We start from the raw sequence: 15,004 nt of genomic DNA on the forward strand, positions 1-15,004 counted from the left end.
AGCAATAAAGCAAGTGACGGAGAGAGAGTGAGAAAGGAATACAGAGGAGGAGTGTGTTTTAAATGGAGGTCAGGCACGAAGTGAGATTCAAGGGTCACAGAGCATTAGAGGAAAAGAGTGGAGAGAGCCTGGAATAACATAGTGGGTGAAAAGCAAACGGGTGTCTCGAAAAAGGAGGACAAGGACTATTTATTTCATTATATTTCAGCTGTTAGTCTTCTCTCTCTCTTTTCTCTTTCTTCTCTTTCAAGGTAAGTACTAAGTCTGACCTGTGAGAGATTTCTCTGTAGTCACGTTCATTCAAGCCGGGTTGCCAAAGGCCTTCAAGGCCACAGAGTCTTCACACAAAGACAGAGTGTTACATCACCCCGACAAGGGTGACACCAAGTCTCACGGTGGCTTTTGAAAATGATCAAAAGGTTTCGAACATTGGTGCAACCTGACCTGACCCCTCTCCAACTGTCACATAGAAATGACCTCGATTTATCAATTGAAATATAATAAAACATTGGTTGTGTCCTGTTTTTCTTCATTGCCTCTTGTACACTTTGTTGATTCTTCTCCTCTTTTTCTTTTTCTTTGTCACATCAGGACAAGGACTACTGTCCCAAAGTGCTCTGCAGCTCAATAACCAAGATGCTTATGCAGGAGCTGGTTACCACAGTAACCAAGGCCTGGCACTTGGGGAAGCGGTCATGGGCCGCGGCGGGCAGGTTGGGGGGGCAGTTCACAGCTATAACCAGGTACACACACACCCTCGCACATGAATGAATGGGAGGATTTCTCTGTCCTCCTTTCTTGTAATTCTCCATCTTGCCGTCCTTCGTCCACCCATTTACTTCTTCATCCATCTTCTCTTTCACACATGCTCCTCCCCTTCATGCCCCTGTCTCTTTTTCACCCTGTCTATTCCTTTGTATTATATTGGCCCCTTCGCTTGTTTCTCATCCTTCTCTCCCCTCTCTCCATATCCCCCATCCTCTGTCTCATTTACATCCCTTTCTTCTTCTCCCTCGCTGCGTGACCTCTTCCTCCCTTCCCTTCTTCTCATCTCTCTCCACACTCTGCTTCTCTCCAGGTGACATCCAGCCGAGCAGCTGCCCATTTCGCGGGGACAGACTCCCAGTCCCAGAGAGACTCATTTGCCCAGCAGGCCCATGGCAGCGCCTTCCACATGCCCAGCGACGGAGGATCTGCACCTTCTGGACCGCCCATGTATTACTCCTGTGCCACTTTACCTGCACAGGTACAAGTCCCTGAAGAGATTACAGCCATAGCTTGGCTGTCATCTGATGAATACTTTCTCGGCTCTTCTCAGTGGCGCACTATCGGTGGAAGACAAGTGACAAATTAAAGGAAAAACCTGAAAAATGAGTGACAGGGTGATAATGCCCCAATCCACAGGGGTCAGGGACGGTTTGATGAATATCTGTGAATCACCTGCCATATCCCTCTCAGTCACCAGATCTCAAACTCACTGTACACCCATGGGAGATTGTAACCATTGTGCTAGACAGCTCTCTCCATCACAATCATCAAAACACCAAGTGAGGGAAAATTGCTTCTTTCTACAGTCTTCGATCCATACTGATGTGCATTGAAGCTGGTCTGGTGGCTTGTGGTCACCCAGCAGCGTGATGAGACACATCATGTTGGCTTTTCCTTTAATGTTTCACCTGTCTTCTTAATACTGCTGTCACCAGGTGGAACTGAAGAGTGTTTCAGTCACTATTGGGCTTTCCTCTTGCTTCTGTCAATTCTATTTTATTAACAAAATTCTATGTTTACCCTCTGTGAGCTCACATTGTGGTTTGCTCCTTTGTTGAGGACAACAACTGCAGCACATTTGAATTCACGGCAGTTTCAACTGATTTGGGTGTAGACCAAGAAAACAGCAATAACACACAAAAATGTATTTGAAAATCGTAAAATATAAGGTTCCTTTAGCTTCAAAAGAAGCTATTCGATTTTTTTGCGTATTGCTTGAGTGTATATTTAGAAGATCAAATAACGTTAATTGTTAGATTCTCGACCCAGACGATGTCTTTGAATGATTTTGGTGAGGTGAGATATTATACAGTTTTTTTCTTTTAGACTTACTACCCGTCGTTTAATTAGTTTGTGCAAAAATTCTTGCATAGGAATGAATGACTGAAGATTATGTTAATTCTCATTTTACCACAATTTCTGACTTCTTTGAAAGACAAAACTTAATTCTTTATCACAATGAACTTAACTATCACAGCATCTGATGTTTCTCTCGACGAGCACTTTGAGTTAATGAAAATCTTTTGTTTCTGTGAATCTGAGAGGAAATGTTATAATGTATATGTAGTTTGAAACTCTTCAAAGAATAACAAAAGTCTATTATGTTATGGTTGGCGTCTAAATTTTAGATTTTTCGATTTCTTTGCATTATTACAAAATAATCAAAGTGGTAAGTTACTAGAGGTGAAAACTGCTAGACAGCAGGTTTAACTGTGCTCTGTCAAGTGTTGCAGAGTTCTATTCACCCTTCTGTCATGTCCTTCATCAATTATTACCCCGTTACCGTACAAGTAGCCGAACCAGCGAGGCTGAAAACGAGCTAACAGGCAGCCGCAGGTGTCACTTGACTCTTGTCAACAAATTACCGACTCAGGTTGTAGAATGTTCTGCCGACCTGTGAACGCATCATGTCATTTATTAATTAAAAAAAAAGATCAACAAGAGAATTTTTGATCCTCCATTCAACCAACTGAGTTTTGGGCCAAAAACTAGAAGTCCATCAAATTTCAGCCAAATTACTTTGTTTGCATTTGACACCTCCTCCTGACAAATATGCAAGATCTTTCTGCCCTGATGAAAGAATCTAGGAAGCACTAAACAACAGCTAAAATAAAACAATGTTTCTAATGAAATACTGAGCCAACATTGTATAAGATTAGAACACTATGCAGAACTGAAGTACTTTACCACCAAAGTATCAGTTGCATGGGGGGCAGATGCTGAGTGCACACTCTTCCTCCAACTTACTTTACCTCTATCTGGGTAGCATCTGATGAAAAAGCTTATTGAGAATCCTTCTTACAATTAGTAGAAAGAGATTATGAGATTTCCGAGCACTTCCTTGTATAGGGTTGGTTAACAGTGCAGCCACAGTGAAGCAAACTTGTATTAAATCCCGGCCTGTTTAGAATTGATTTACTCTGCTTCTTTTGCTTCGCTCTGATGAATATATTTTTCAAACTTGGAGTTTAGGTCTTTTGAGAGACCCATGTAAATCATGTCTTTGGATTCACTTAAAAAGATTGAACAGTGTCGTCCACTGTTCTGAAGCATCTTGACTTCAACACATCTTGCCCACGTTCGTCCTAATTAATAGATCTTTAAAAACTGTACCTTTGACTCTGCAAGTGCAAATACTTTAACAGTTTATTTCCCCATTTTGCACAAAATGGGAGTCCGTGTTTGGAACTTCATTTGGCGGCCCATTGCTCGCAGTCACATTTCAAGTTTATTTGGTTGTAAAAGTTCAGCATCATCCCCTTTATGTTTGGTCTGATGACTCCAAGCTCTTCATCACAGATGTTATCACGGATTAGAGTCTCTGCTCCCTGGCTTTCCAGCTCCGGGGGTAGTTGTTCATCTCCCTGAAAATAATGATATGAATAGGAGGAGTGGATGAATATTTAAAGAGAGTGACATTCCCTTTTAATGAAGTACATCTCCTCTCTTACAGCGTGTCAGCTCCCCTCTACAGGCGGTGGGATCCCCTACCAAGCTGCAGCGCCTGGGATCAGTCTCCTCCGACATGCCCAGCTACGCCACGCTACAGAGGGTGTCCTCGCCCAAACAGTCACCCAGCCGACTCGCCAAGTCCTACAGGTTGGTTCCATTTCAGTCGGACCAATCAATTTAATAAGGGCTCATTGTTAGGAGTCCATTATGTAAGACTTTTACTGGTGCCAAAGTCACAGACAGATTTATTTGCAGGGGGTTGATTTGGATATTGATCAATAGCAGTGAGTCAACAATTACTTCATCTGGTGCTGAGATTATACTGGCTTTGAAAAACACTTTCCAGCCTGACCTCTGTTGCTGAATAAAATCTTTGTGCTTGTATTGGTGATGTTAGATTCCTGGGCTGATGTTTATAAGGTAGTTTCACAATGCACTTTTATACGCTCCAGCCTGCTGTATTATGAAGAAGAAGCTGGAAGTGTTGTAACGAGCATATGTATGCTTGAGTTTATCATGGTTAAATTATTAAAGTAAAGGCTTATTTTACTGTCTTTGAACTGCTCAAGAAGTAATTACAGGTCCTGCATTGTTCTGTGCTTTGACTTGAGGTTGTTACCACAAACTAAAGTTCACCTCTCATGACAAGTAACGCTCAAGCCCCTGGTAAAAAAAAACACTCACATCTGGCTTTTGTCCACAATAGGAATAGATACAAGCCTTCCCTCCCAAATAACTCTGCGGTAGAGACACAGGTTTTTATCTCCTCTTGTTATGGATCGGCAGTGATGGAAAAGTAACAGCCAGGTGAACGTCCTTATTTGGCAAGACATTAGGTGAAAGACGAAGTTTCAGCTTGTTCATGACGTCATACAAGATGCACTGGGGAAAAAACAGAAAGGCGATCTCCTCCACTGGCAATGAAAAAGGAGTCAATCACCTTCACAATGCAGATTTCCCAGCATTTAAGAAACCGGCGTATACCTGCTAATTTTGGTGTAAAAGAGGTATTTGATAAAGCTTCTGAAGCAGCATGTTAACACTAAAAAGCCATTTTAAACCAATAACAGACTGCAGGTGGGTTGGACATTACAAGCTCCTGCTGTGTAGCCAAATGTTTTTCAAACCCACAGAAGTTTATTCTTGTAAAGATCCAAAAGTTTAGAAACCTTTCAAATAGTGTTTGTCAGGCTGTATTTTGCAGAAATGTGTATGAAGGGATGCAATTTGCACTAAGGATAAATATGTTTGATGAATTAATGGTGCAGCCTTTGGATCTTTGGCCGCCTGCCTCTGACCATGAATGTCCACAAAAGGGTGAAAGTGTATTTTTTTACCAACGCTAATTGTAGGGACCTTTGAAAGAGGGGGAAGACTTTTCAAGATTGAAGCAGCAGAGCTAGACATATCTCGGCAGTCCCTAGTATGTTGGGGCTTGCAATTCCCATAATGCATCTTGATGTTACCTTTTTATTACATTTTTCCTCACTGGTAAATGCCAATGTCTTTCAATTTGCACATTCCTGGTTTGAAGTGGGGTTATTTTGTTATATAACTGGATTTTGCTTTAAATGCCTAAATGATGATAGAATGGGACTGTTACTTTGAATAGAGAATGATTTTTCTGGGTGAAAAAACACCTCCTACTGTCTCATTTTGTCCCTTCGCAGCACCTCATCGCCAATCAACATGGTAGGATCGGGTGCCGGCTGCTCCTCACCCCTCCCCATGACCTCCTCCCCAGGAGGCAACCACACCTCGTCGCCCATCCACCAGCTCAGCTCAGTGGTGGGAAGCTATGCCACGCTGTCGCCCACCAAGCGCATGATGCATCACATCGGACCGGACGGCTACAAGATTTCCCACGAGCTATATGCCAACGCAACCCTGCAAAGGCCTGGTAGCCTGGCAGGTAGAGGTCAGGACAATACTATTAATACTTCTTCATGTGTGAGTGTGTTTGAATTACCATCATGTCTTACATTCAGTTTTTGAAAATAACCACTGCTCAACTCAATTCAACATGAAATTGTGAGTAATTATTAATATGTAGAAATTCCTCTTTCTCCCTCACATTAGAGAAAAATGTCAAATAAATGACCAATCTCAATTTTTTGGGGGGATTTCATATTTTAACCTTTATTTCTGTTCAACTGAAATTATTAATTCAAAACACATTTTCTTCAGTGATATTATATATTATGAGTTCTCAACAGTCAGTTTGTTGGATTGATAGTTAAAGGGTCCCGTAAACCTACTTGCTATTTATGTGTGATCACTATTCAACAGTATTTACAAAACAATACCTAAGAAAACACATGTTGCTATCTAGAATTAATTTGATTACAAATGAATGATTCCAAACTCATGAAATTCAGAACAATTCATGAATTCGATACATTTTTCGACACAAAGGGCCTCAGTTTAAAAATAGATTTGGATATGTGGTTTTCGACCCCTCTAACCCTAACCCTAACCCTAACCCCTCTTCATGTTTCAAATTCTCATTTTGAAAATGATCTTTTATTGTGTTACATTAAATGTGCTCATGTAAATTACAATGTGATTTAACACAAGAACCACTTTGGCCACATGTTAATGAAAACAGCTGTTTTCTTGTCATTGTATATTGTAACATCTGTATCAGCTCTATCTGGTTGATATTGATATTACTAATCTACTACTTATCAGGAAAATTCGTGAGCGCCTTTCAACTGGAAGTTAAGAGAATAGTTTAACCCAGTTGTACTCAAATTGGGGTGCAGGCCCCTGGCGTGGGGCATGGAGCCACTGCATGGATGACATGTACAAATTAAGAGTTATACACTTAGCAGCATTCAAATGATTTTGTTGGAAAACTAAACCACTAAGTTTCAAGATGCTGTCATGTTGACCTTTACCTTACTTCAGCTCAATTTGAATCATTTTTCATTAATTATTTCCCTATCATTGAGAAATACAAATTGTGGGGTCAGGGTTTAAACCATTTGTGGCCTCTGAATGGAGGAATGCAAGAAAAAGTTTGAGAACCACTGGTTTTACCTGACATGAAATACCATTGGTGTGTGTTCATAACCAAACACTGAGCTGGTTGCTGTATGTCTAAGATAATGTCTAATTTAAAGGTGAACTATTCCTGTAAGCTACTGTTCAAATGGCTTATTTTTTGCTTATGGTTTATGTAGCTACATCAAAAACAGTCCGATACACTTCGAAGATGCAGATAAATTGCGTCTTGTTGCATTTTAAAGTTTAAAGAGGGCAAAACATGAAAGCATTTCTATCAATATTTTATGAAGTCAGTCAAAAGAAAGCACTCTATTCAGTGGCCTAAAGTTATTTGCTTTCATATTTGTCTCACTTACTGATCACATTGATATCCCCAGTGAATACCGCTATTCCTACACTCCATTATCCATCTATCTATGTGTCAATTTATCTAACCTCTGGGTTCCTTGTGCTTTCCAGGCTCCAGAGGTTCCTACAGCAGCCAGCACAGTCACCTGGGCTCTGAGCTTCGACCTCTGCAGTCCCCTGAACACCACATTGACCCGATCTATGAAGACAGAGTCTACACCAAACCTAGCCTTAGAGGACAAGGTAAGCAGACATGGGGCTATGGAGGGATAGGGAGAATAAAGACAGGAGACGGAAGGTTATTTGTTTGGGGAGTTAAGCAATATCGACAAGTCCAGAGGGACATACAGAGGGGTTAATAAAGTAGGTTTTACAGAGAGACAATGAGCAGAAAATTTGATATCAGTGCAATGCAAGGGGCGCATGCAATTTTGTAGATTTGCATCAAAGCTGATAAGGTGAGAGAGGACAATGGAAAAGAGGGATGTGTGGGAAGAGAAGACTGGGAAGGACCCAATGAGTGAACATGGAGGTTTGGAGACGACAAAGATTTGTAGGTGAATAAGAATTAGGGATATACTTGCTGTTTAACCACACATACTGCTGTGAATGGTATTATTCACATACTTGCTTCCAGTGGAGGGCACATCACAGAACTTAGAGTAAAGACTTTGACTCAGACCCATCTGCCACTTCTGTCTTTGCATATAGTAAATAAAAACCAAAGATGGAAACATTCAAGGAGATCAACATTTGGCTAATGAAACAGAAAAAGCTACGATCGGGCATTGTGCAGTGGCACGGACACGTCATACAAATGTGGCTCCGTGTTCGGGTTACACAGCTTGTCTTCAAAACTCCCCATCTCTGTCACTGATGACTGGGCCCCTGTGGACGTACACACTACCCACAAAGACTTGCTGCTGCCCCAAACTGTTATGAGAGTATTGAATCTTGCTTATGTGTGTTAATTTCTGAGAATATGTGTTGTTAACAGCAAGTATATTCTGAACCTAAATGGTGAGAAGAAGGTTGTAGGAACTAATTGATGCAGAGGAGATTGTTAAAAGAGGAGAGACTACTTTTTATATTGAACTCTATCTAATTGTTTCAATAACAGGGTGGGGAATTTCCAGCATCAAGAGGGATAACTACAGAGTTTGAATACAAAAAAACAACTAAGAATTACACTAACATTCGGATTAAGCCATTCTTTTTTGTCTTTCAGTGTAACATTAGGATTAGATCACATGTAATAGATCAGAGTGAGGCCGTGATGATTCCTAGAATATTCTTCAAACAGTTTAACACCAAGAATAGCTGAAGCATGCCATAAATCACCCGGTGAACCATCTAAATTTAAAAATCAGACTACAGGACGACATCATATGATGCCCTGAATAAAGTGATGGATCAAAGACATACTTTACATACAGAGACGCAGCCCAGACACAGCTGGGTCCCACTTTAAAAACTAGATGTTTTTTTAATGGTGTGCTGTTGTATTAAAGGCAGCTACACATAAGAGACCTCCTCCTTCCATCTGATCATGTAGAACTATTTACGAGATCAGGTAGGCAAATCCAATTGGGGTCTCAATGGCAATTTGTCTCTCAGTCACAGGCTGTTAACTAATTAGTTTCATGCCTGAAAATTTATCTCAATTAATCCCACGGGCGTTAGCTTGGGTGCTTTGAAATCAAAGCAAATCAACCGTGTCCTAAAATGTTTGTGATGTTGTGCCGCCTGTTTAGTCGCCTGCACGTCGAATGTTTGCTGTAAAGAGAAATACACAGAGAGAGACACATAAAAGAAGATCTTCCTCGACAAGGTTTTGTTCCACAAAAGAGACATTTACCTTATTAATTAAAAGGTTTAAGGTCATTTTGTCAGGCTGCCGTCTGGGATGCACTGATGGTTCACTTTGAGGCATCAGCTCTGTGTCTGCGCATGTAAGTCACGACCCCCACATTGTCTGTCAAAAATAATACACAAGTTCAGATCTGCTTCTCATATTTCTATTCCCCCGTGCAACACCAAGCAGCCGCTGAAGCCTGGCAATGTTTCAAGGTCAATTCAAACAGTTTCAAGATGAACAGTTGGACACAGGCAGACAACAGTTCACAGCTGACTTCCCATCACAGGTGAATTTCCTCAGGCCTAGTCGAGATCCCTGCAGTTATCTAGTTACACACACACAGTGACCTGTGTCGCCTCCCTCAGAGCGAGCTGGTGTAACGGCCCAAATGCTTCCTACACTGAATTCCTCTCCCTGTTTTAGAATGATAGAGGAGGATCTACTGGTGTTCTGAGGTTGTTACAGTGAACAACAAACCCTTGAGGAATCACTGTGTACCAATTACAAAATGCATTTATCAGCAAAACTGCTCATTTGTTTTGGTAATATACACAATTAAAGAGAATATTTACTGTATACAAACAGAAAGGCTGCTGGCCCTAAAGACATGGTTAGATGTTTTAAAAATAAAAACTTAATATGTACTCTGTTCAAACCCAAAAATATTGACACCTCACACCTGAACAGGAGGTGATCAGTCCAGTTAAGCATCAAGATAGAGAGAGGGGGGTTTGAAGAGTGCTGGATAATTCCCCAAATTATCATTTCATACCAATGAATAATCCTTTGTTATACCTTAGAAATAATCCCTATTTAAACAGCATACATGTCAAATGATACCAACTACATATTAGCAAAAGCTGCTGAAATAAATAGTCAAACAATTCTTATGTTCGTGTTGCAAATTTATTTGAATCGAGAAAACCAACCAAAAATATTGTTTATTAAGTGTGATGGTATGGTTTTTGGGGGGGTTGTTTAAGGGCAGCTTTGATAAATGACTCCCTAGGGTTGGGTTGGGGAACAAGGACTCCCGGCTTTTGCTCTTTATGTAACAGGGAGTTAACAGAGTGCTGCTGATGTTGTCATGAATGAATGAAGTCGATTGCATTTCGACACAATTTAAGGTAAAATGCTTCATGTGAGTCACTTGAAACCTGGCGGCAGCATTTCAGATTAGAGCTAAATGTGAAACTCATATACATATGCATGATGTTCACTTTTAGACGACTGTTTATATGGGATGTGGGGGCCAACAGTTTATATTTGCCCCTTGTGGTCACAAAACTGGATTAACTCGGCCCTTCTCTATGGGATATTTAATATGTCTTCTTATCTTTAAAATAATGTTTTATATGTGGCCACAAGTTTAATGTTTGATCAGTGAAGTGTATTTTTTTCTTTTAAGTGCATGTATGTTGGATTTGACTGCTTCTGTCTGCTTGTGGTTTTTAATCCAAATGAACATCTCAAACTCATTTGGAAAGCTCACCTGCAGTTTGTCACATTTATTCACTTTTATGTTTTGCTTCTTCTCTTCCTGCATTTTGCTTGTGCTGGTGTTGTTGCTTTTTGCTCATTGTGTGTGTATGTGTGTGTGTGTGTGTGTGTGTGTGTGTGTGTGTGTGTGTTTGTGTGTATATGTGCATCCTTGTGTTGGCACTTGTGTTTGGTTATGATTTCTCTGTGCCCCGCTCCCTGCCCCCTCCTTGGCCACATCAAACCCAGTGGTGAACCAGTTGTACCAAGAGGTCCTCAACTATCTGCTCTGTCCCTACCCTCCTATTCCTGCTTTAGCCCCGTCTTCTCCCGGTGTCGACCCAATCCCCTTGCAGCGAACGGCAAGCCAGAGCGCCACCGGAACTTTTCAGCGAGGCAGCTTCGCCACAGGAGGCGGGGCAGCTGACTACGCCAACCCGTATCGCACTCTGCAGTTCTGCCCGTCCACTGAGTCGCCTTACAGCAAGTCAGGCCCTGCCCTCCCCCCTGAGGCTTCCCTGGGCCGCTCTCCATCCGTAGACAGCATCCAGAAGGATCCAAGGTGAGAAAGAACTTTTATTCCTTCAATCAGCTCTTGCTTGTAGATGAAGCCCTTTGTTCCGCTCTCCCTTTCTACTCTCACAACTTACTGAGGGTCAGATTCACCAAACTAAACATATATCAGCATCAATATCCTGGAGAACACTGAGCTTCAACAGTGACACAGAGAGAGTTCATTCACAATCCACAAAAAAAGAGTCTCACTTGAACATGTGACATGGTGACACCATAGAGTATAGTGTTGCACCATAGCCGATAACGCACTGTCAGGACGTGACAGTCAAGCAGTTAAAGGATGGCTGAATCTGGGCTCTAGTATGAAGCACACATCACTTCACATCTCTCACTGTCCTCTCTAGTTTGCCTGATGCTGGGGTTTGTTCACACTGCCATTGAAATGCCTGCACACACTCCTCCAGGTACAATTTAAAACGTTTGCTGCTGCTGTTAGAAGTGAGGTGGCCCTCTGTCAGTGACAAGGACTTAATGTGGGAAGTCTCAATGAAGTCTGCTTTGAAATCGAGAGAGCTCTGTGTTTGAGTGTGTGCATGTGTGTAGCAGTGTGTGTGTATGAGAGAGAAAGACTTTCACAGACAAAAACAGAGAAGAGAGACACATACAGAGACAGCGTAATACTATTTTTATAATCTTTTGTCCTAATTAAAATCTGGTTTGAAACACTATTCCAATTGTGTCTTGGATTTCTCTGTCTTAGCCTCTTGTTTCTGACTAATGACTGCACAGTCGAGCTGTCAGAGACAGAAGCAGCCTAAGGAAAGTTGAAGTGTCTCTCTTTGTGGCCCTTCAGCTTAGGTGTAACCAGGACACACATATATATTTGCATATTTATAATATTGCTAATGAGGAGGTCGCTCTCTGCTGAATCGCTGTATAATGACTGTGGTTGTTCGTAGCCATTGCTCCTTCCTCCACCCATTGCCCAAGTGTTTGTTTCTCTGTGCACGCTGCACTCACATTGTCTGTTTGTTCACTCTTTAGCTTTGGCATCATTGATATGTATCCTCCAGCATCCGCACACATGTGCACCGCTACGTTTGAAGGAGTGACTTTTGATGCATGGCATTCTGCTTTACATTCACGACACGCACAGTCAGTGCTATCTGAGAAGCTTGTTGTCTGCACAGCGTTAAAGGGAGGGTCCCCCAGGATTTATAAAACTACAGGGATATTCTGGGACGGCTGTTGTCCAGTTTTGCTGGTTACAAGCTGCTGCAAAGCTGCTGTTTTACAGCTCAAAGAGGGAATTATATTACTCTATAGTACACAATATTTTCTATATCAAGAAATCATATAAAAAAACAATAGTTATAGTCAATCTCTCAATTTGTTTTAGCTTTATGAATGCATCAGGGGCACTAAACCCCAAACCGTGGTTTGGCATTGTAGTTTTTTAGCAAATATAACTGAACCAGGAATAAATAGCGTATTTGTTAGGAATTGTTTTTAGCTGTGTATATAACATAAATAGACACAACATGAAATGTTCATTTGAAGTGAGTACTAACAGCATCAGGGAAGTAAATGTGGTACTACCGGGGCTGTGTTAATCGCAATGAAGGCCCAGTGATGGTATTTTAATTGTTTCTCGACACCACTTGAGCTCTGTGGCACAGAGGAATAAGCCATGCCAGGTTGTGACTACAGAAAATACTTGTTATCAGGTATAATAATCTGTTCAATACTGGTTTTGGTTTTTGTTGTTGAATTTTTCTGACAATAGGGAAATAGTACATAGACGTTTCATTATTCAAACAAACATACTCAGTGTTTGGGAGATTGGCCAGTTGGTCAACATCGCTGTTAAGTGCTAATGCCACATTTATTCACACATGCCTCATTAGGCATAATCCATATGTAATCTACCAGTGAAGTGTAGGAAAAAAGAAAAAATCAACCGTTTTCTGTTTCTATCAAAATCATTTAAGATGAGCAACCATTTATTCATCATTTGCCAGTACACCAGTTAAAAATGTATCTGCTATATTATTCATTAGTATCTTCAAATTAGCCCACATATAACAAGCTTAGCAGTTTAGCTGGTAAACTGGTATTTCATCCTGTTTTGTTACCTTCTACCACTCAAAAACATGTGAACTAATTTCACATGTATGTTCCATTAAACAGTTAAGTTGACTAATGTGCCAACCTTTTAAAATAAGCGTGGTGTGTGTATATACAGTAAACTGTTTACTGTTTATATACAGTACGTCACACCTGTACAAAGGTTTATAATTTATAAATGCACTTGTAGACACAACAGTAAATCAACACTCTGTAAGTCCTGGTGAGAGCATATCCAGACAGATCCAGACTTTGTATGTAGATGATTAGAAATTGCTCCACTATGCAGCAACTATGAGCTTAATGTCTCAAATGAACAAGATGAAACCCAGTTTGTTTTATTCTGAGACCCTCTTTTTACCTGACATTCCCACCATCTTCCCTCCACCTGCTCGACGTGCATGTTCGTCACCCTGCCCAGCTCCTCCACCGCTGCCCAGCTCCTCCACCGCTGCCTGATCACCAGATGTTGAGAGAGAAAGACGAGTCTAGTGGCTATATATTGATTTCTATTTACTTATCATCACTCTTATTGGTTATGGAATAATTTGTTGCCAGACAGCCAACATATACCTCTCTCTTGTTTCTCTCTGCCTGTCCCCCCTCGATAGGTACGACCCCGAATTCCTTGTGTGGAATCAAAATCAAGCCGAGCAAAGAATGACAAAGTAATCCAAGTATTTATTTATACATATATACATTCTGTGTATCAATCTTACCTTTGTCTCATTCACTGAATCGCTCCATCTTATCAATATGACACCAATTGACGCAGATGTTAATGGCAGCATGACAACATTTCACATTTGTATTGTCACCCATGTACCCACAGTGCAGCAGTGAATCTCCTTTTAGCTTTATTTGGATTCTGAAATAGACAATAGCTTTGAACATTGGCTCTCAAAAAACAGCTTTGCATTTAATTATGATATGGCATAATAGTAGTATGACAACATTGTCATGTGACCTGAAACCTCTCAGAAGTTCCTAAAAGAACAGATTAATTACTAGTGGATTTTTTTTAAAGATGTGGTATATGATGGAAGGAACTGTTTTTTAGATTGTAAATATTCTTCATTCTCTCCTTGGGCTTTCCATCGATCCATCCATCCCTCCATCCGTTTATCTACCCGTTGATTTACTCGGTCACTGTTTGTTTCCATCGTCCGTCCTGGTGATTTCTGAACGTGCTTTTTGACCGTTGTATTTGTGTGGCTTGCTCCGTGTTAAAGTTTGGCCCTCACTTCTACCAGAAAAGACTGCCAAGTAAAAGTGCCTTTATCATTTCACCACAATATGGTATTGCAGTTAATGTGATAATGTTGGCTTACCTTTCCATTAATGTCACAATGCTAGTCTGTCTCAGTTTGTCTCAGCTCTTTTGTTGTCAAATGTTTTCTGATTTTGACTGGGTTTGTGGAAACATATAGTCCTTTACAAATGTCCTTCCCAAAGCTATCATCACTGCCAGAGACCTAACATAAGCCAACAGTACTGCCTGAAAAATATAGATGAACGATTTGTCACCACCTCCTCCCACTTTCCAGAAATGAAGCCAAAATATCCACGAAATGAACGCTGCCATCTTGTGTCAATGACCTAATTTGGAGCCAGAGTTCGCGCACCAGTGATTGTGGTGTATCACATTTTCAACCAACTGCAAGTCAGTCTCCCCATTTTTTTTTGCATCAAATATTTAATACAAATCCAACAAAAGCCACAAGCTACCGCTCTATGGGATTTATGACCAATACTGCAGCCAGCCACCAGGGGGCAATCACGATGCTTCAGCTTCACTTTTAGGGAGCCACCATGTTGTCCACCTTCATATACAGTTTATGGCTGACAGGATCATGCCAGAGACACAACATTAGCTTATAATACTGGCGGAGACATAATATTAGCCAACACTACTGGCATCCTCATAATGTTAGCTATAACAATATG

The 15,004-nt window shown here is 41.0% G+C and overlaps 1 protein-coding gene across 1 annotated transcript in view; it reads left to right on the forward strand.

Moving 5' to 3' along the window:
- Nucleotides 1–15,004, forward strand: part of ctnnd2b (catenin (cadherin-associated protein), delta 2b) — a 133,057-nt gene that overhangs the window by 51,324 nt on the left and 66,729 nt on the right. Inside the window, exons 6-12 of the mRNA XM_053438701.1 lie at nucleotides 592–743; nucleotides 1,079–1,246; nucleotides 3,722–3,867; nucleotides 5,391–5,632; nucleotides 7,189–7,320; nucleotides 10,733–10,976; nucleotides 13,669–13,725. Of these exons, the coding sequence (XP_053294676.1) occupies nucleotides 592–743; nucleotides 1,079–1,246; nucleotides 3,722–3,867; nucleotides 5,391–5,632; nucleotides 7,189–7,320; nucleotides 10,733–10,976; nucleotides 13,669–13,725 (1,141 nt within the window). The remainder of the gene's footprint in view (nucleotides 1–591; nucleotides 744–1,078; nucleotides 1,247–3,721; nucleotides 3,868–5,390; nucleotides 5,633–7,188; nucleotides 7,321–10,732; nucleotides 10,977–13,668; nucleotides 13,726–15,004) is intronic.

This window comes from Pleuronectes platessa, chromosome 13 (genome assembly GCF_947347685.1).
Source record: "Pleuronectes platessa chromosome 13, fPlePla1.1, whole genome shotgun sequence".
Lineage (NCBI taxonomy): Eukaryota > Metazoa > Chordata > Actinopteri > Pleuronectiformes > Pleuronectidae > Pleuronectes > Pleuronectes platessa.